Raw genomic sequence first — 19,436 nt, forward strand, 5'->3', positions numbered from 1 at the left:
CTCACAGTGTCTGTACAATACTCCCCTCATAAACACTGAGCCCCAACAGCTGCCACCCAGCCCCCTCTTCTGCTCTCTCCCCATCCCTCCTACCTCCCCTATAGGGTGGGTGTCCCAAACCCTTGGTTTATATCCTGCTTCTTCCTCCAGCCACCCCACCCCGCTCACCCCAGAACCCCCTCCCCACTTTGGCCTTGATGAAAACTGCTACGTGATTGGCTGCGAGACAGCCTTTCTCTGTGTGGGAGGTGCTGATTGGCGGAGAGCGGCCGCCTCTCACTGAGTGTCTCAGGCAGTGTCAATGGCTCCTCCTGCCACGGAGCAGCGACGGTCTTGAGGATTGCGGGGCACCTTTAAGAGAGGGTTTTTGGGGGGGCTGGGGAGGGGGGGAGCGGAGCGAACATCCCCCATAGCGAGCGCTCGGGAGACCCAGGCGGCCCCTGTTCCTCCACAGTGAGCCGGGGAGGAGACGGCAGCAGTGGCGGGACCCGCAACTGGACACCCCCCTCTCCCCCGCTGCCGCCGTGAAGCGGCCACCCCCGGGGCTCCCCTCCCACCCCCACCCCCCCCGAAGAGGCACCGTTTGTCGGAGGATCAACCCCCCCTCCTCTCCCGCCACCCACACGAGCCGGCAAATGAACTCGGTCCGAGCCGCCAACAGGAGACCCAGGCGAGTGTCCAGGCCGCGCCCGGTGCAGCAGCAGCAGGAGAGGAACAACGCAGCCGCCGCCGGGGAACGGGGTAAGCGAGCCTGGCCGCGGCGCGGAGGGGGCCCTGCCCGAGGGGAAGGGAAAGGGGGAGGCCGGGGCGGTGCAGCCCCTCTCCGCTCCCCACTCCTCCCCGCGTCGCCTAGCCATGTTCCGCCAGGAAAAGCCCAGGCTGCTTCACCCTTGGCTCCTGCTCAGGCCGCGCTTTGTTTGGCTTGGGCTCTGCCCCGGCTAGGGCTACTGGGCCCTGCAGCCGAGCGGCGGGAGGCTCGGCTATTCCCCCGGTGCAGGGAGGGGATCGGCCCCCCTGATGCGGGGGCGGCAGCAGCTCCCCCTTCTCCCTGGGGGAGCCTCCTCGTTGAGGTCCGTGGGCGATCCGCTAGTGCTGGGAGGAGGTAAGGCACGGCGACCCCCGTGGTGTAGGGTGAGGGACTAGCCCCTTGGGCCGAGGGGGATCCGCTGGGCCTGGGGACATGGTAACCGAGTAACTTGTGTTGACACTGTCGCCTCTTCTCTACCCCCATCGTTTAAATGGTGTCTCAGGGAGACAGCGGCAGCAGCCGCGGCTCCTCTCTCTCTGCCTCTTCCCAGTCTCCTGAGCCGCACAATGTTTGCTGCGCAGTTTGGATTCAGTGCTTTGGTTACACAGCCCCGAAGGGGGAGGGGGACCCATTACAGCGAAGCATTTCAGTGTAACACATCGGCCATTTATTTACCTCCACCTCGCAACTCTTCTCTCCCTTCACCCGATATCCCCTCACCACGTTTGTCCCTCCTGAGCTAGTGTCAGGATCCGGGGTGGGAAACGGGAGGCGCCGACCCAATGTATCTGAATCCTGGCTGGTTTTTGTGTATACATTTGTCCAGGGCCTAGTGCAAAAATGTTGTCAATTTGGACCTAATCAGGGCAGCACCATTGTCTAAAAGGGCTGAGAATTCACCGAGGTGGGATTCCGCCTTTAATGGAGACTGTAACAGAAACGCTGGAGCCGAGGGGTTTTTTTTGTTTGTTTGTTTTTGGAGGGAGAATGGTTCCTTGATCACTTAGCTCTGTAACTGTTGCCATATTCATTAGCTGGGTTTGTGTGTGTACAGTATTTGTAGGGGTATTTTTTAAAGGAGAGATGGGGGTGGGATTGAAGGAGACATTTTGCACGTCTTCTCTGGTGGATTGGATTTTAATTTTTTATGCATTGGCTGTCACACCTCTCGCCTGATAAAGGGAACTGATCTGTGATGCCGTTTTAGATGTACAAATGTCTTTTTAAAATTAAAAAAAAAGCTTCATTGTCAGCTGAATGGCTTTTGTTTCTGACTATTTGGGATGTTACATTAGAGGCAAGATATATTCACGACAGAGATACGTTATGTTTTGATTGCATAAAAACGCTAAACTGTATAACAAATGAAGTAAAGAGTTTAAAATGAAGTATTTTAAATTCTCCATTTCTCCCTTCTCTTCTTTTCTTTCCTCCTTCTCTATGTCCCCATCACCACCACACACATTGGTCAGAGCAAGGAATGTTACTCAGATGAGATTGTTGTGTATATAACTAGAGGATGTGATGTCTTATGTCCAATTATGGAGTTTGTGTAAACTTTTCAAATCTTCAGTAATTGTATAATTAAAATAACTTATCTGATAAACTGATATTTTAAAATTTTTGATTTCCTCCTTTTGTGTCACATGCACTAAAGGGTTTCATCTCCTATGTTATGTATAATGTAAGTTGTTTTTTTTTAATTCTCCTGGGTTGATTTTTTAAAAACCGAATAATTTTGTGAAAGAGAAAAATTACAGTTATAGATTATGACTATTCAATCTTAGGGTTTTGCTAATCATCTCAAACTGTACTAATATGCTAATGATATGAGCAGAAACTTTTTCAATTAGAATGCCAGGCTGTAAATTAATTAATCACATTACATATTTGAGGAGGTCTGTGTACCCTAAAATCCGTGGACTACTTATTTACTGTTGTTTACCACCTACTGATGATGAAGGAACTATAACAACATCAAGTTTCACTGTCTGTTGAACCCAAGTGATTTTTCCCCTCTTCCACTTTCTGAATTTGACTTGACCCCAATCTGATTATAAATTGTTGGATGTTGTGTCAGTTTTATACTAACATTTAGAGCATCTCTGCCATGCTTGTTTTTTTCCTAGAGGTGTAAGAGCCTGAACCAATGTTCATGGAAGGTAACAGGAGCTTTTCCAATGGCTTCCAAGGGAGTTGGACTGGACCAAAATACAGATGGTAGTCAATAAAGTAAATAAAATATTACAAAATATTAAGGGATTAGAGAATGGCATTATATAAATCAGAGGTGTATTTTCATTTTTATTACTACCTTGAGTTTTGGTCACCATCTGAATGAAGGTAATAGAGAAGTGAGCAATGTAAAATTAGTAGTAAAATGCTTTCATATGAAAAGAAATATATAATACTGAGATCTAGTTTAGAAAGAAGAGGAGCAAATGTGATGATGTATAAAATAATGAATGGTATTTATTCGTCTCATGCCCTAATATAGAAGCAAGGGGACTCTTAAGGATGCAAATAAAAAATAAAGTTTTTAATGCATTGTACTGTTTATCTGTACAACTCCTTTATTGCTTGAGATAATGGTGTTGTTTATATAGAGGTCAGACCTTTTATATATTACTGAATGCTATATGTGTACATGATGCTTTACAACCACAATAGCAACAACATTTAAACGAACTTGAGTAATAACTAAAGGTTATACCTCCTGCTACAGGAAATGAATGGATCACTAGGTGGAATCAAAAAGAAATCTTTCGCCCATGGTACATTTGGATAGGTTCATTATAGGTGTTTGAATTACAAGTATAACCATGCCAGTGCTTCGCTGTGTGACTTGACAGAACACAGACATGGGCATTTGTATTCTAATATTTCATATTTGCAGTGTGAACAGGACATAATGAGTATAGTATTGTTATGACGTCTCCACATTGTACACTGTTAAATCAGAGAAGCTGGTAACCTGTTGGGTCTTTTGTTTGCAAAGTGAAAAGGACATCATCATAATCACATGCAAATCAAATCAAATAAACCTGTTGCAGCATATATAACTCTGTCATATAGCTGTGATGTGGTTAAGGCTATGGTGTAGTTGGGTCTTTTCATCTTTCTCTGAAACATGTGGGACGGACTCTTTTCAGAGACAGGATTCTGGACTAGATGAACTCTTTATTCTATGCTTAAATATTTCCACATTTCCTGTGTAGTACCATTTTTCACTAATAGAAATAATGGTTATAATTCGTGGAAGAAAACAAGGTTAGACTATATCTAAAAATTCGTGCTCAGTACATAGCTTAAAACTGTTAGCTTGAGAAATGGCACAGAAGATATGTATTTTTTCCCCCTTGTTTGCAAAAAGCAGCTGTATATTTTGTGTCCTAGTCCTGCGTATGATACTAGGTGTAATCCCGTTTAAGCCCAGAGGTTATGTCCAGAACCAAGTTCTTAATGGAATTGAGGATCCTCTATTGGAGGGGTGCTCAACCGGAGCCACATGCGGCTCTTCAGAAGTCAATATGCGGCTCCTTGTATAGACACCAACTCCAGGGCTGGAGCTACAGGTGCCAACTTCCCAATGTGCTGGGGGGTGCTCACTGCTCAACCCCTGGCTCTGCCACAGGCCTGCCCCCACTCCACCCCTTCCCACCCCCTCCTCTGAGCCTGCTATCCCCTCGCTCCTCCCCTCCTCCCCAGAGCCTCCTGCATGCCACAAAACAGCTGATTGTGAGGTGCGGGGAGGAGCCGATAGGCTGTCAGTGGGCGGGAGGCGCTGGCAGCGGGCAGGGAGAGTGAGCTCATGGGTGGCTGCTGTCATATTACTGTGGCTCTTTGGTGGTGTACATTGATAAATTCTGGCTCCTTCTCAGGCTCAGGTTGGCCACCCCTGCAGTATATTGTAAACTGCAACTATACCTTGCAAGTTTGATTATGATTCTACCTGTATCTTACAAAGTAGAAAATTGGTAGAGCAGACCTTACTTAGGTCTCATCTATACATACATTTACATTGGCATAACAAAAGGTGTGTGTTTAAAATTGATTTAGTTACTTTTGGGGGGTGGACACTCTTATTTTGGAATAAAATTGGCTAAAGTCAGTCCAGTTATTTTTATTGTGAAATGAGTGTCCACCCACAAACTTGCACCAAAATAACTGAATCAGTTTCAGTTTGTGTATAGATCAGCTCTAAAATGGCGAGAAATCAGAGAGCAGTACTAGAGGTAGAAAGAAAGTTAATGTTGGTTTTTCATGTTCCTTAAAAATCACATCTGGCTAAGAAAAGGTGATATGTTTATACAGGGATCTGTGGTCCTTACTTTCCATTAGGAAAATAAGGATCTTAAGAAATAAAATTAGTAGAAGTTATACACTCAGTTCTGCAGTACTGCTTTGGGCCCAAATTCTGTGTTGTGAATTGTGGGATGCAGGTTTTGAGGCCTGTTAGTAAAAATGCTGTCACGCTATTGTTGAAAAATCAAAGGAACTTTGTCCATTGTTAATATCAAGACATATACCTCATCTGGTGGCCCCAAAGACACTTTCCATGATTTTGAGAATAGTTGGGTCTTGTATGCCAACATACATGGTTCCCAGTCTTTCTCATTTTGTGTGTGTGGAATCCCAAACCTTACTTACTTTGGTTCCGGCTTATAAAAGCTTTTATTTTTCACAGTTGCTTAAATTTCCTTTTTTATAGATTAAAAGAGAGAAATCTATGTTATATATACAGAGACAAGCAAATGCATTTCTGTAACATTGCTAAATTTTGTTATGTGATTGCCTTTTATTTTACTTTTTTTTATAAGAACCAAAGCCAAATATATTTGATGTAAGAAAAATAATTCAGTAACATATGATGTATGTAGACTACACATCACAGTAAGGATAAAGAATAAGATATGCATGTAAATAGGAGAAATATTTTGTTTTGGAATAGTTATTGTAGAGTAAAAGTGATCAAGAAAAAGTAATGTTTATTACCTGTTTGATATTGTCATTACTTAATCTTTTGACATTGTTTGTTACACGTTTCTCTTAATTATACTTTGGCTAGTTCTTAGCTAAAAATCTCCATTGTTAGTTTGAGTGGTGTGTGTAATGGTGTAAATATGTCTGGTGAGTTTATTACTTGCATATATGATCGGCACATAGCTCAGACATCTTTGTTTTAGTTCTTTACTGATCAGTTAAATTAGTCGCCTTTGAATAGCGGAGAATACAATTTGTTAACTATCCTCCGAAACATTGCTTTCCATAGTTTTTAAAAAGGTAGCATTTTTTGACAAAAATTTTTAAAAGGAGACTTTTAAAATTTTGTTTTATTAGAGCAAACTAACAAAACAAATACTAAGTGTGCTTTCTGAGTATAAGTATTTTAAACTTGTCATATGTAGGAGCCAGTTGTTACTAAATCGTACTTCTTTCTGTAGCATGGTGCTGCCTGGGCTGGGGTTGTTCCGGCCAGCTGGCGTAGCCTGGCTGGGGCCTCTTTGGCCTGCCTGGGGCTGGCGCAGCTTCGGCCTGGCCTGGCTGCTGGGGCTGGGGTCCCTCTGGATGGTTAAGGTCGGTTAACGGTAGGTCTAATGCTTACTGTTTAATCTTTTATATCCGTAATGGGGAGACTAGGAAAGAAGACACACTTTTTTCCAGATGTAGACCTGAGGTTTGGCATTTGTTGTCCATCAAGTCCAACTGCTGCCTTATGAAGTATTAGCTCATATGATCTATGCTTTGATTCATATAACTGACTGCAAAGTTGATAGTTAATAAGGCTGTTATCGTAGAGGCTCCCAACTTCATTTTTCTGCATCTGCTTTATTGGGTCTGCTTTCTCTAGGTGCCTATTTAGTTCAGCAGAAATAGAGCTGAAGTTAGGGAGGGGAGGCAGTATTTGCTCCTTGCACAAGAGATGCCTTGCTCCAAAAACTGACTCACTTTTGAAGGTCTACTGTGTGAGAATCCCAGGATGGAAATACATTTTGAGTAGGTGGAGTATACAAACTTGCACTTCAAATTTCCTGCCCAGGAGAGGTCTCATTTCTGATACTGGAGTCAGATATTTGGTGACTTCAACATCTAGGGCAAAAAAAGAAGAGGGATTTCATGGTCATCGTGTCTGTTGTCTGTGTATTCCAAGTGGCTGTTTCATTCACTCTGCTCTTTAAGGTGCGTGTTTTCTGGTTCTCAGTTTGGGGTGGATATGAGGGTAGGGACGAGGATTACACTTTTGTCATAATCTTTCATTCACTTGAAGTATGTGGCCACTTTTACTACTATTGGGGTAGAGAATGCATTTCATTGGCTTGTCTATAGAATTAATGGGCCTACTTGCATTTCAGTGCTATCTGTGGGAGACTATATACAGCATATTTTCCTTTCTGTTGGTTATAATGATTGTATTTTGTCCTTGACCATTCAAACAATGGCTCTTCAATTTCTTCTTAATATATAATCCTCACATGTCACTGTGCTTCGTGCATGCCCTGCAACAGATGAAATGTGGCAGTTGTGCCCAAAGTAGCAAAAGCTAATTTTTACGATGATCGTGCTAGTGGATAATGGAAATGAAGATCTTTCTTCTTTCACTTTACTGTTGGTGAAGACCCAAGCCATGGAATTTATTTTCAGGTGGGCAAAAGCTTGCTGATTTTGAGCTGTTTTTAATTATAAACAGAAGTAAGTGTGGGGCCTGGAGAAGACTATTTGTCTTCTGTGAGTTTTGGCAAGTTTGGGTACCTGTACTGCCTACACTCTTTTTTAAAAAATAAAGAAATAAATTAGGTTTTTCCTATAATTCATAAGCTGGACTTCTCCATTTCATGGCTGATTAAGATCTAGCTAGAGTGAGGGATTGGGTTCACCATTGTTTTGAGATTACTAGCACCTCCGTACTAGAGAGCCAGGTGCCAGCTTCTCTTGTGTAGTGACTCGACTTTTGCTCAAGAAACCATCTCTTGACATTGGTGTTCTTGCCAACTAATGGCCCATCTCTAATCTTTCTCTTTCTGGATAGGTTTATTGAGAAGATTGTTGGGAGGAAACTTTGGCCTCATTTGAAGTCTTCAAGCTGATAGGTGAAGGAAATCAGCTTTTAACTAAATATTGTTTGGAGACTATGCAAGTGAGATCCATTGTTTTTGTTTATTCTTTTACACTTATCAGCATTCTTTGATACTGCTGAACATGAGGTTTTGTTGGTTTGCTTGCTGACCATGTTTAGCATAGGCAGGATCACATTTCAGTGTCTATTCAGCATGGGATGATCCCACATTGTAACATTAATCAATGACTCATCTGTCTCAAGGGCTCTGTTTTGCAAATTCTGTTCTATCACCCCTTTATAACATGTACGTTTGGTAGAAAAGGGTTATAGATGGACAATCTAGGTTGTGTAGCATTCAGTGTATGGGTGATGTGTGGCTCTGCATCTGACTCAGACATCATATTCTCCCACTAGCCAATGTCTAGTTGAGATAAGTTCTAGAACAGAACATCCTGACAGAAGCTCTATCCAAACAAAATGGGAGTGTTTCTGGTTTGGGGAGGAAAGCATCTGGAAAGGGTTGCCAGGGATGTGTTCTCTTCTCTGTGTTGATCAGACAGTTCACAATTGGGGGTTGCCCTGGATTTTCAGATCATGGTGGTGAAGAAGCTTTTCACCTTAAATGATCTGTTTGGGTGCTTATGATATTTTCTTTAAGATGTGGACCTCTCCACAGTTTCCCATGTCTTAATTGCCTCCAGATTGGATGTGGGCACTGAATGCTACCTGGGGCTACTCTTGATAACAGCTCAAAAGCCCTAGCTAGTACAGTGTGCATCCATAAACTTCCTCAGAGGTACCAGTCATAAGGAGCCTATTGCACCTGTTTGCTGAAGTCTATTAATTTCAGGTTTGTTTCTGGAAGAAACTCAGGTATTTATTGACCTATAAAGTCATAAATGGTTTGGGTCTTTGCTTAGAAGCTGCCTTTGTATGTACTGTCATGACTGTTGAGTTGGTTTACTCATAGTCTATAGCAGGGGTCAGCAACCTTTGGCACCCAGCCCATCACGGTAATCTGCTAGCAGGCCACAAGATGTTTTGTTTACATTGACCGTCTGCAAGCACGGCCCCTAGTAGCTCCAAGTGGACTAGGTTCACCGTTCCCGGCCAATGGGAGCTGTGGGAAGCAGCGTGGGCCTCAGGCATGTGTTGTCTTCTGCTTCCTGCAGCTCCCATTGGCTGGGAACGGTGAACCTCAGCCATTGGGAGCTGCGGGAGCCGGTGCCTGTGGACGGTCAACATAAACAAAACATCTCGAGGCCCGCCAGCAGATTACTGCAATGGGCCGCATGCCAAAGGTTGCCGACCCCTGGTCTGTAGCTTTGAATGGCTGGAAGCTGGAACTAGGACATTCTTAGTGGATAGTCCTTGAGTTAGAAATTCACTTCCCCTTTTCATTCAAAAGAAACATAGTGTGTTTTAAAGTACTTGGAATAAAATCTGTCTTTTTTTTTTTGTCAGGCTTCTGATTGAGTGGCATCCTATGGGAATGAAGTTTCAACTCTTTGTTTTCCATTAATAAATTCTTGTACATGTACTTAGAAAGGGCTTATCAGTAGATTTTTTTGACTCCTATACATTAGTTAATGTTGGTTATTTCATGTTATCTTGAAAGACTTTTTAACTATATGAACAAACTGTTTTCATGTCAATTTCTTTTAGAATGTGCTTACTAGTAAAATATAAAAAGTCAGCAGTTTTATGTGCATTTAAAAAAACTGCTATGACTAAGACAACATGTAAATATTTTCAAGGGTGATGAGCAAAGTATGAAAACTTAGATGGTTGTCATGAAAATGGAAATAATTCATTAATGGCCTAATCAAAAGCCCATTGCAGTCAGGTGAAAGAGTTCCAATGATTATTACAGTGATACTTGGATCAGCCCTTAAATGACACACATGGTCAAAATTGCCAATTGCCAATTTCCCATTTCTTCAATTGCTTATCCATTTACTGTACATTTAGCTAAAGCTTTTTTGAAAGTAAAATCTGAATTACATAAAGATCTCAGTAGCTGTTGAAACAAACTGTCCTAACAGGTCAGCTTTTTAAATGATAAAGTATGCATTGCTTAAATAGCTAGATAATGGAAAATGTCTCTTCATGTAGCCAAATATCCACACATCAGTGATTAAACAGTGAGAGTCTTGAGGCGGGGAACTTCCCATGTTGTTTTTTTTTTTCTTATCATACTAGTCTTGTGAGTACGGCTGGTTAGTTGAGTGCCATAATAGTGGTCTTCTAGTTATGGCTGAAGAAGAACTTTTTTCAGACTCTTCATTTTATTTTACTTTCTGCTCAAATTTTTCATGTTTATTCTGAGTTCAACAGTAACTTCTTTTGGAAAGCTTGGTAAAGTTCAGTGTTGACCAGTATTGTTTTTGTGTCTGCAATTTAAGCATCATATTAAAACCATCAAGCTTTGCACATTCTTACTGTAGTCTTCTGAGGAATGTAGTCCTCCAGTGTTATGCCCCAGGTGTCTCCAGAGGGAGGCAGGGCCCAACCCCTGCTGGGGGCCCCAGCAACCCAACACCAAGGCAGTGTATCCTGGACCAACAGAGAGGAGGAGGGGCAGCTACTTCCACCCTCCCCCACAGCAGAGGAGGCTGTGGCTGCAAGAAAAGCCCCTGGTGGCCGCATTTGAGAAATGCTGTTTAATCCATCCATTTAGTAGCAGCAGCAATGGTGAGAACTCATCCCATCCAAGTCCGTCTCCTAAATGAAGTTTGAATAGCTAAGCTTAATTGGAACTAAATACAGTATTAACATTATTACTCCTGGGGGGATTCTGTGCCAAAAAATTCTGCAAAATTCTGCAAATTTTATTTGTCAAAATAATGCAGTATAATCACACCAGTTTCAATTGTTTTGGTAAGTTATTTAAACTACAATACAGAAAAAAGTCACAATAAGTATTCAGCATTTCCTAGATACATGAAAGTTAACTTACAAATACTTGGTAACTAATACCCTGCATTCCAGTTATAATCCTGTATTTTCATTTAAATTACATTACAGAACACCAAACAGAAAAAAAAAAAAAAGTAGAATGTCATTTTAAATTGCTCAGACTTTCACACGTGACAGTCATACAGTTTTGCGAATCATTGTCCTGGACCTAGCTGGATACTTTGGGAAGTGCTTGTTTCTGATTGTCCTGACATTTTATTGACTGCTTGGTAAATGTTTTATTTGCCCTCAAAAGTCTTGGGCTTTTTTTTTTTTTTAAAATGGTAAGTAAAAATCTATTGTGCCACTTTGGCACAGGAAAAAAGTGAGAGAGCGCATAAATCTCCCTACCTCATTCCCTTACAGTCATTTATAAGGCTCTGCATCACTCTGGCAATATAGGAGCCTTAAAACTTCTACAGGTTTTTATGATGCTGGGGGAGATGACTGAGAATGGGAATAGTTAACTAACAACAGAATAATTAACAATGTTACTGTGCAGACAGGTTGCTACATTTCTGCCTCCATAGGGCTCAATGGGTAGTGATCAATGACTCCATGCCTAGTTGGCAGCCGGTATCAAGTAGAGTGCCCCAAGGGTCGGTCCTTGGGTCGGTTTTGTTCAATATCTTCATAAATGATTTGGAGGATGGTGTGGATTGCACCCTCAGCAAGTTTGCAGATGACACTAAACTGGGAGGAGAGGTAGATACGCTGGAGGGTAGGGATAGGATACAGAGGGCCCTAGACAAATTGGAGGATTGAGCCAAAAGAAATCTGATGAGGTTCAGCAAGGACCAGTGCAGAGTCCTGCACTTAGGACGGACGAATCCAATGCACCGCTACAGACTAGGGACCGAATGGCTCGGCAGCAGTTCTGCGGAAAAGGACCTAGGGTTTACAGTGGATGAAAAGCTGGATATGAGTCAACAGTGTGCCCTTGTTGCCAAGAAGGCCAATGGCATTTTGGGCTGTATAAGTAGGGGCATTGCCAGCAGATCGAGGGACGTGATCGTCCCTGAAAGGGGGTTCCAAAGAGGATGGCTCTAGACTGTTCTCAGTGGTGGAAGAGGACAGGACAAGGAGTAATGGTCTCAAGTTGCAGCCCTGGCTGGGATGACTTAGTTGGGGATTGGTCCTGCCTTGAGCAGGGGGTTGAACTAGATGACCTCCTGAGGTCCCTTCCAACCCTGATATTCTATGATTCTGTGAATGAGATCAATTAACCAAAGACAAAATGTGATTTTTTTAAATGTTTTTTTATTTTTTTTTTTACAAAAGCTATTTGCTTAAATTTTAAAAAAATGAATTTTCAGTAATATGCTACTAATATTTAATTAAGTGTTTTTTCAGTTCTCAAGATGTAACATTTTACTAGGCCGGCAGGCAGGCTACTACACTTCTGCCTCGGGGCAGAGTCTTCCTCCTGCATAACAAAAAGATCTACCCTCCTCCACGCCCCTCAAGCCGCAGTATCAAGATGCTTGTTGGCCCGTGCCCTGATGGTGATCAACGTCCCTCCTGCCACTTCCCCCTCCCACCCCCGCAGGGATTTGCATCTCTGAAGCTGCTCCCGGTGTGCTGGAACAGATGTGCTGCCAGGGAAGAGACACATGTCCTCCCAGCAGATTTTTTTTTTTTGCGTTTTTCTGCACGGGGGTGGGGGCACAGAAATATGTGGGCCATATGAATTCTGTGTCCCCACACTGGTGCAGAATTCTGTCAGGAGTACATTATTAACTACAAGTAATTTTTTTTTAACCTTGCAGCCTCTTCTCCTCACTTAAATTAATTTTTTTAAAGCGAAAAAACAAAAGGGAAAGGGGGAGATTTCACTCAAGTTTTTTACAGTAAAGTGAGCTTGGTCATACTATACCAGTGTTCACCATTAGGTTAATGGATATCACAAAATATACAATGACCAGTGAAAATATATTGAACATTTAATAGGAAATTTGTATATGCTACCTAAGTTAATATTGCAGTAGACGGTCTTAACTTTTCTACATTTCATACCTTATTATGGAGTTGCTTATGTCTCTTCCATAGTTAAGGTTGAGTAAGAAGTTTTCACTTTAACAGGAGCTTTAAACCTTTATTTTTAAAAAAGAAACCTAAATATGGAAAGTAAACTTTGAATGCTTTTTGGATTTTTCTTGGTAGTTTGATAGAAATTGGGTTAGATTTAGAAAAAACAGTAAGTGTTCATAAATGACCCCTTTAAAGTTTTTTTTTTACTGGATTGTCTCACCTTGTTTCAGACACCTTTTGCAAGAAATCTAAAATGCTCTAGGATCTGTGCTTTTCTTCTCTTTTATGGTGATTAATACAATATTGGTTATAAATAAATGGTATTTGTCAGTGTTGTGGTTTTCACTTTCTCCATAACTGAAAAGAAATGTTCCAATTAAAGGTCATTGCAAGCAATGCTGGGAATAGATTCCAAGATTTAAGCCATGGTAGGCTTAAATTGTAGCTACTTACCCTTAGTCTTTTCAGATAAAATGTGCTTTGATTATCCTTTCCCTGTCCAGTATACTCTTTTATTAGAGCCAGGGATAGAACTCAGTTTCCTGATCTCCAGTATGTGACTGCTGTCCAGCAGTTGTGTAAAGCAATGGACTCCCTGCTGCAGCCAGGTTAGAACAGTTCAGGTGGTGCTCTAGCTTGTACCCACTGGTAATGGTCACCTAAGGACCTTATGCCATTTGAGGATAGCTGGAGTATGCTGACTCCATGCCTGCTGGGGGAATTCTCAACAGGGTGTGGATGGTTTTTCCTTCCTTTTGGCCTGTCTAAGAATCTGTCCCAAAGTATTGATTGTGGTCTTTTTGAACTCGAGAGTTTGGTCCTGAGGCTTAAAAGATTGGACCCTCTGACCCTACAATATGGCATTTTTAAACAACCCAGCATCACTTTCCATCCCACATAATTTAGAAAATAACTGGAATTAAAACTTAGTGTGAAGTTGCTGTGCAAAATTCCATTTTGTCACTTGCCTGCTGCAAGTAGCTCTTTGACAGGAGAGGAAAATATTATTTCAGCCAAAATGTGAACGCTTCTTTTTAGCATGTATTTGGTTATCAATATTTTGATAACAAATACATAACAAATACAATTGTAACAGATAAAATGCTTTAAAAAGCATATTTTAAAAATCTACAATGTGTGATAGAAACATCTTTGATAAATGGTTTCTTCCATGTGTATTGGCAAGCAGTCCAGAAATTTAAGATTTCACTTTTCATCCCCTTCTGTTCAATTACGTTGGTTACAGCATTTGCCCAAGATCGTAGATGGAATTTGGGGCACTCAGGAATAAAACTTGGATCTCCTGACTCCAGACTGCATGTTTGACCATGAGCCCCTGCTTCCTGTGGATCAATTAGCAATGACTACATACCGGCAACAGTCCTGTTTTGTTTGTAGCTGGCCCAGTTTTTACAAACATTTGGTCACAGCCAATTTCCTGGGATGCTGACAGCAGCTTTTAAAAAAAAGTGATACTGGCCTCCTGCATTTAAGGACAGCAGTGCTGTGTGGGTGGGAGGCTAGCTGGTGAGAACGCTACCTCCCTTCCTCATTCCTGCCTCAAACTTTCCTCTGTGCTGTTCCTAGCTCAGAACAGAGAGCACAGTGTAGCCCTAGACAGTCACTTCCCACCTGCTCAGCAGAGCCATCTTCTTCCCCTATTGGTGCCTCTCTGGTCACACTACAATCTCTCAGCTCACAGTAGGCTTAGAATGCTTTACAGGACAGCTCAAGAATGACTTCCCTGGAAGTCCTTCACTTTTAGTAAGTTCCTCTTACAACATGTCCTGATGCATTCTTGTAACTGAAGGGTAGAAACTGTATGAGAGGAATCCTGGCTCCATCGTTGGAGGTATTAGGATAATTATTGGCTCCATCCTCTTTGTTCCTTCCCCCCCTTTTTTTGAGTGCTTTTGTCCCATGCTCTCTCTGTGTCCCTGTGGAGATGACCTCTCACTTTCTGTTTGTAGGACTCCTTACTGCAGCTTTTAATGGAGTTTATTTTTCTGTGCTGTACCTGCTTTTTTTCCCCCTTGTCGCGTCTCTGGGCTGGATCTTTTTCGTGCTCTCTCCTCTTTCTGTGAGTGTTCAGCCCCAGCCTGCACTGGGTCTTCTCCGCTTCTTTGAGGGTGAGGAACTCTCGTCTCTCACAGCAGAAAAGTTTTTTTACATTCTCTTTTTCTTCCTTTCATTTAGGATGAATTTTGTCACTTTAACACCACGTAGCGTGAGCTGAGAAATGCCAGACTCCAAATGCTTTAGCAGAAAGTTAAAGAATGACCTTTTACCCGGAAGGCCCTCACTTTATTAAGTTCCTCATACAGTATATCTTGGTCTACTCCAGTGGCTTAGAGAAACACCTGAAGTTTTTCCATCACTGATATTTATCTTTACAGTTATCACACCAGTGGCTTAATATGAGTCTATTGATGCCCTACTAATAAATAGTATTAATACCTAACTCTTATATAAAAGATTAACATAAAAACATACTAAAATTCATCAGAAAGCACACAACCCTTTAGCTTTTGGGGCCCTAGCAGTCCCCCAAAGTCTTGTCAACCTTTAACACTTTTTCCAGAGAAAAGAATCTAAACAAGCCAACTATATAAATGATAATCAAGATTATTGGTTTACATTGCTCTAGTTCAGTGGTTTTCCACCTTTTTTTATTTGTGTACGCCTAAAAATTTTGACTGGCGGTGCAAACCCCTTTGGAAACCTTAGACATAGTCTGAAGACCCTAGGGGTCCACAGACTATAGATTGGTTTCAGAGTAACAGCCGTGTTAGTCTGTATTCGCAAAAAGAAAAGGAGTACTTGTGGCACCTTAGAGACTAACCAATTTATTTGAGCATGAGCTTTCGTGAGCTACAGCTCACTTCATCGGATGCATACCGTGGAAACTGCAGCAGACTTTATATACACACAGAGAATATGAAACAATACCTCCTCCCACCCCACTGTCCTGCTGGTAATAGCTTATCTAAAGTGATCATCAGGTTGGGCCATTTCCAGCACAAATCCAGGTTTTCTCACCCTCCACCCCCCCCACACAAATTCACTCTCCTGCTGGTGATAGCCCATCCAAAGTGACAACTCTTTACACAATGTGCATGATAATCAAGTTGGGCCATTTCCTGCACAAATCCAGGTTCTCTCACCCCCCTCCCAAAAACCACACACACAAACTCACTATCCTGCTGGTAATAGCTCATCCAAAGTGACCACTCTCCCTACAATGTGCATGATAATCAAGGTGGGCCATTTCCAGCACAAATCCAGGTTTTCTCACACACACCCCACCCCCATACACACAGAAACTCACTCTCCTGCTGGCAATAGCTCATCCAAACTGACCACTCTCCAAGTTTAAATCCAAGTTAAACCAGAACATCTGCGGGGGAGCGGGGTAGGAAAAAACAAGGGGAGATAGGCTACCTTGCATAATGACTTAGCCACTCCCAGTCTCTATTTAAGCCTAAATTAATAGTATCCAATTTGCAAATGAATTCCAATTCAGCAGTTTCTCGCTGGAGTCTGGATTTGAAGTTTTTTTGTTTTAAGATAGCGACCTTCATGTCTGTGATTGCGTGACCAGAGAGATTGAAGTGTTCTCCGACTGGTTTATGAATGTTATAATTCTTGACATCTGATTTGTGTCCATTTATTCTTTTACGTAGAGACTGTCCAGTTTGACCAATGTAAATGGCAGAGGGGCATTGCTGGCACATGATGGCATATATCACATTGGTGGATGTGCAGGTGAACGAGCCTCTGATAGTGTGGCTGATGTTATTAGGCCCTGTGATGGTGTCCCCTGAATAGATATGTGGGCACAATTGGCAACGGGCTTTGTTGCAAGGATAAGTTCCTGGGTTAGTGGTTCTGTTGTGTGGTATGTGGTTGTTGGTGAGTATTTGCTTCGGGTTGGGGGGCTGTCTGTAGGCAAGGACTGGCCTGTCTCCCAAGATTTGTGAGAGTGTTGGGTCATCCTTTAGGATAGGTTGTAGATCCTTAATAATGCGTTGGAGGGGTTTTAGTTGGGGGCTGAAGGTGACGGCTAGTGGCGTTCTGTTATTTTCTTTGTTAGGCCTGTCCTGTAGTAGGTAACTTCTGGGAACTCTTCTGGCTCTATCAATCTGTTTCTTTACTTCCGCAGGTGGGTATTGTAGTTGTAAGAAAGCTTGACAGAGATCTTGTAGGTGTTTGTCTCTGTCTGAGGGGTTGGAGCAAATGCAGTTGTTTCGCAGAGCTTGGCTGTAGACGATGGAGCGTGTGGTGTGGTCAGGGTGAAAGCTGGAGGCATGCAGGTAGGAATAGCGGTCAGTAGGTTTCCGGTATAGGGTGGTGTTTATGTGACCGTTGTTTATTAGCACTGTAGTGTCCAGGAAGTGGATCTCTTGTGTGGACTGGACCAGGCTGAGGTTGGTGGTGGGATGGAAATTGTTGAAATCATGGTGGAATTCCTCAAGGGCTTCTTTTCCATGGGTCCAGATGATGAAGATGTCATCAATATAGACTATAGATTGAAAATCACTGCTCTAGTTTAACTGTGTTTGCATAACATCATACATGTCATCCTTAGATCTTTTTAAAAAAAGCAGAAATAACTTTGCGTAGAAGCTACATATTTAATTGTTTTGAATATTTCTTGTTTTTATTTGTCTTTGTTTATTAAACTGAATATCTTAATAAACAAGCCATTTATCGCTATAATAATTCTAGGTTGGACTGGCTTTGTCAGATCTACCTTGGGGAATGAGAACTGCACCAGTCAGCAAGTGGGGTGTGTGTGTGTGTGTGTGTTTGTGTTTATTGGCAAGTGGAAGACTGAAGGACCTGATCGCCTGTCAGTCAAGCAGAAAGGTAGCAACATTCTTCTCCAGGTTCTGATCTCTGATGACACTGGGCATAGATGTCTCATATCCTTGAGAGTTGGATCTAGTGTCCATCTTTCCTCCCCTGTCCATGACAGGCACAGTCCTTCACAAGATTGTAAAATCCAGGTCAGCTTGTTAGTCGTGGAGTGGCCCAGGAATCCTTAGTTTGGGGAGCTGCCTAACTTCTTCCTTGATCAGTCCCTCTGCATTCCCCAAAAGCAAGGCTTTGACTGACCGTTCACCATGGGAAATCTGATAATCTGTTTGGCAACCTGGTGGCATGTTTTTAGGTAGTTGTGTGTGAAGTAGCAGCAATTTTCAGAATGGATGCTTGCTACACTGGTGTACCTGTGATGTCTGCATGATCTGGTAATCTGAGGTAACTTCAGATCATAGAAGATGAGGGTTGGAAGAGACCTCAGGAATTCATCTTGTCCAACCCCCTGCTCAAAGCAGGACCAATCCCAACTAAATCATCCCAGCCACGGCTTTGTCAAGTCAGGCTTTAAAAACCTCTAAGGATGGACATTCCACCACCTTCCTAGGTAACCCAGTCCAGTGCTTTACCACCCTCCTAAATGATGCATGGGAGGGGGAGAATCCAAATCTTTAAAATGCAGTGTTCTAACATTTTTGCCACTTTTCAAGGTAAAATATATAAAGATTTGAATGGCTAAGTGTCAGCTATTGGTGGGCCTTGAGAAACAACAACATATGTTGCTCCATGGGTTCCCATCTGGTGACCTCAGAGAAGCTCAGAAGCTAAAGCTGAGAACTTTTGGGTGTACACAAATCTCTTAACTCAGTGGGACACAACTGGATGTTAAATGTTGTTAACAAATGCTTTCTTCTGAAGAGAAGAGAGTGTCTTGAGAGATGCCTCCTCCTTAAAACTGTCTTTCTAATTGCCGCCATTTTATCTGGGGTTTGGTCTTCACTTAAAATTTACACCAGAATAGTTATGTTGGTTTTCTCCCTCCATCGCACCCCACCAAAGGTTAAATAGTGAATAAGCTTGTTCCTGTCAAAGTGGTTTTCTGTTTCCACTTGATCATAAGGTTTATCTCATTCTCGCATTTCCCATAAAATGGGAAATACCTTTGTGCATGAAGGAAACTTTGCATATGGATAATGGCATAGAGAATACATTTATAAAAGTTTACAGATGATTCCAAGCAAGGAGGTGTTGCAAGTGTTGGAAGACAGGATTAAAATTAAAAATGATCTTAACAAACTGGAGAAATGGTCTAAAATAAATAGGATGAAATTCTGTAAGGACAAATCATAGAATCATAGACTATCAGGGTTGGAAGGGACCTCAGGAGGTCATCTAGTCCAACCCCCTGCTCAAAGCAGGACCAGTCCCCAATTTTTGCCCTAGATCCCTAAATGGCCCCCTCAAGGATTGAACTCACAACCCTGGGTTTAGCAGGCCAATGCTCAAACCACTGAGCTATCCCTCCCCCCCTAAACTTTTCACTCAAGTTTATTTCCACTTTTCCCCCCATTAGCTTTCTCCAGCTTCCTCCAGTAAATGCAGAGTACTTCATTTAGGAAGGAATAATCAACTGCACAAATACAAAATGGGAACTGACTGCCTCAGAAGGACTACTGCAGAAAAGAATCTGGGGGTTTTGGTGGATCACAAACTAAATATGAGTCAACAATGTAATACTGTTGCAAAAAAAGTAAACATTCTGGGATATATTAGCAGGAGCATTGTAAGAAAGACAAAAGAAGTAGTTCTTCCACTCTACTC

General features: G+C 42.3%; 1 protein-coding gene across 6 annotated transcripts in view; it reads left to right on the forward strand.

Moving 5' to 3' along the window:
- Window positions 1–298: 298 nt before the first annotated feature.
- The window catches only part of FBXO11 (F-box protein 11), a 197,762-nt gene continuing 178,624 nt past the window's right edge, over window positions 299–19,436 (forward strand). For 4 of the 6 annotated variants that reach the window (XM_073339263.2, XM_073339266.2, XM_073339264.2 and 1 more), the window contains exon 1: window positions 300–741. In XM_073339263.2, the coding sequence (XP_073195364.1) occupies window positions 636–741 (106 nt within the window). In that variant the 5' untranslated portion in view covers window positions 300–635. Of the gene's footprint in view, window positions 742–994; window positions 1,103–19,436 lie in introns of those variants that run through there. The other 2 variants (XM_073339268.2, XM_073339265.2) reach the window with 2 other exon arrangements.

The sequence above is a fragment of the Lepidochelys kempii genome, chromosome 3, assembly GCF_965140285.1.
Source record: "Lepidochelys kempii isolate rLepKem1 chromosome 3, rLepKem1.hap1, whole genome shotgun sequence".
In the NCBI taxonomy this organism is placed as follows: Eukaryota; Metazoa; Chordata; order Testudines; family Cheloniidae; genus Lepidochelys; species Lepidochelys kempii.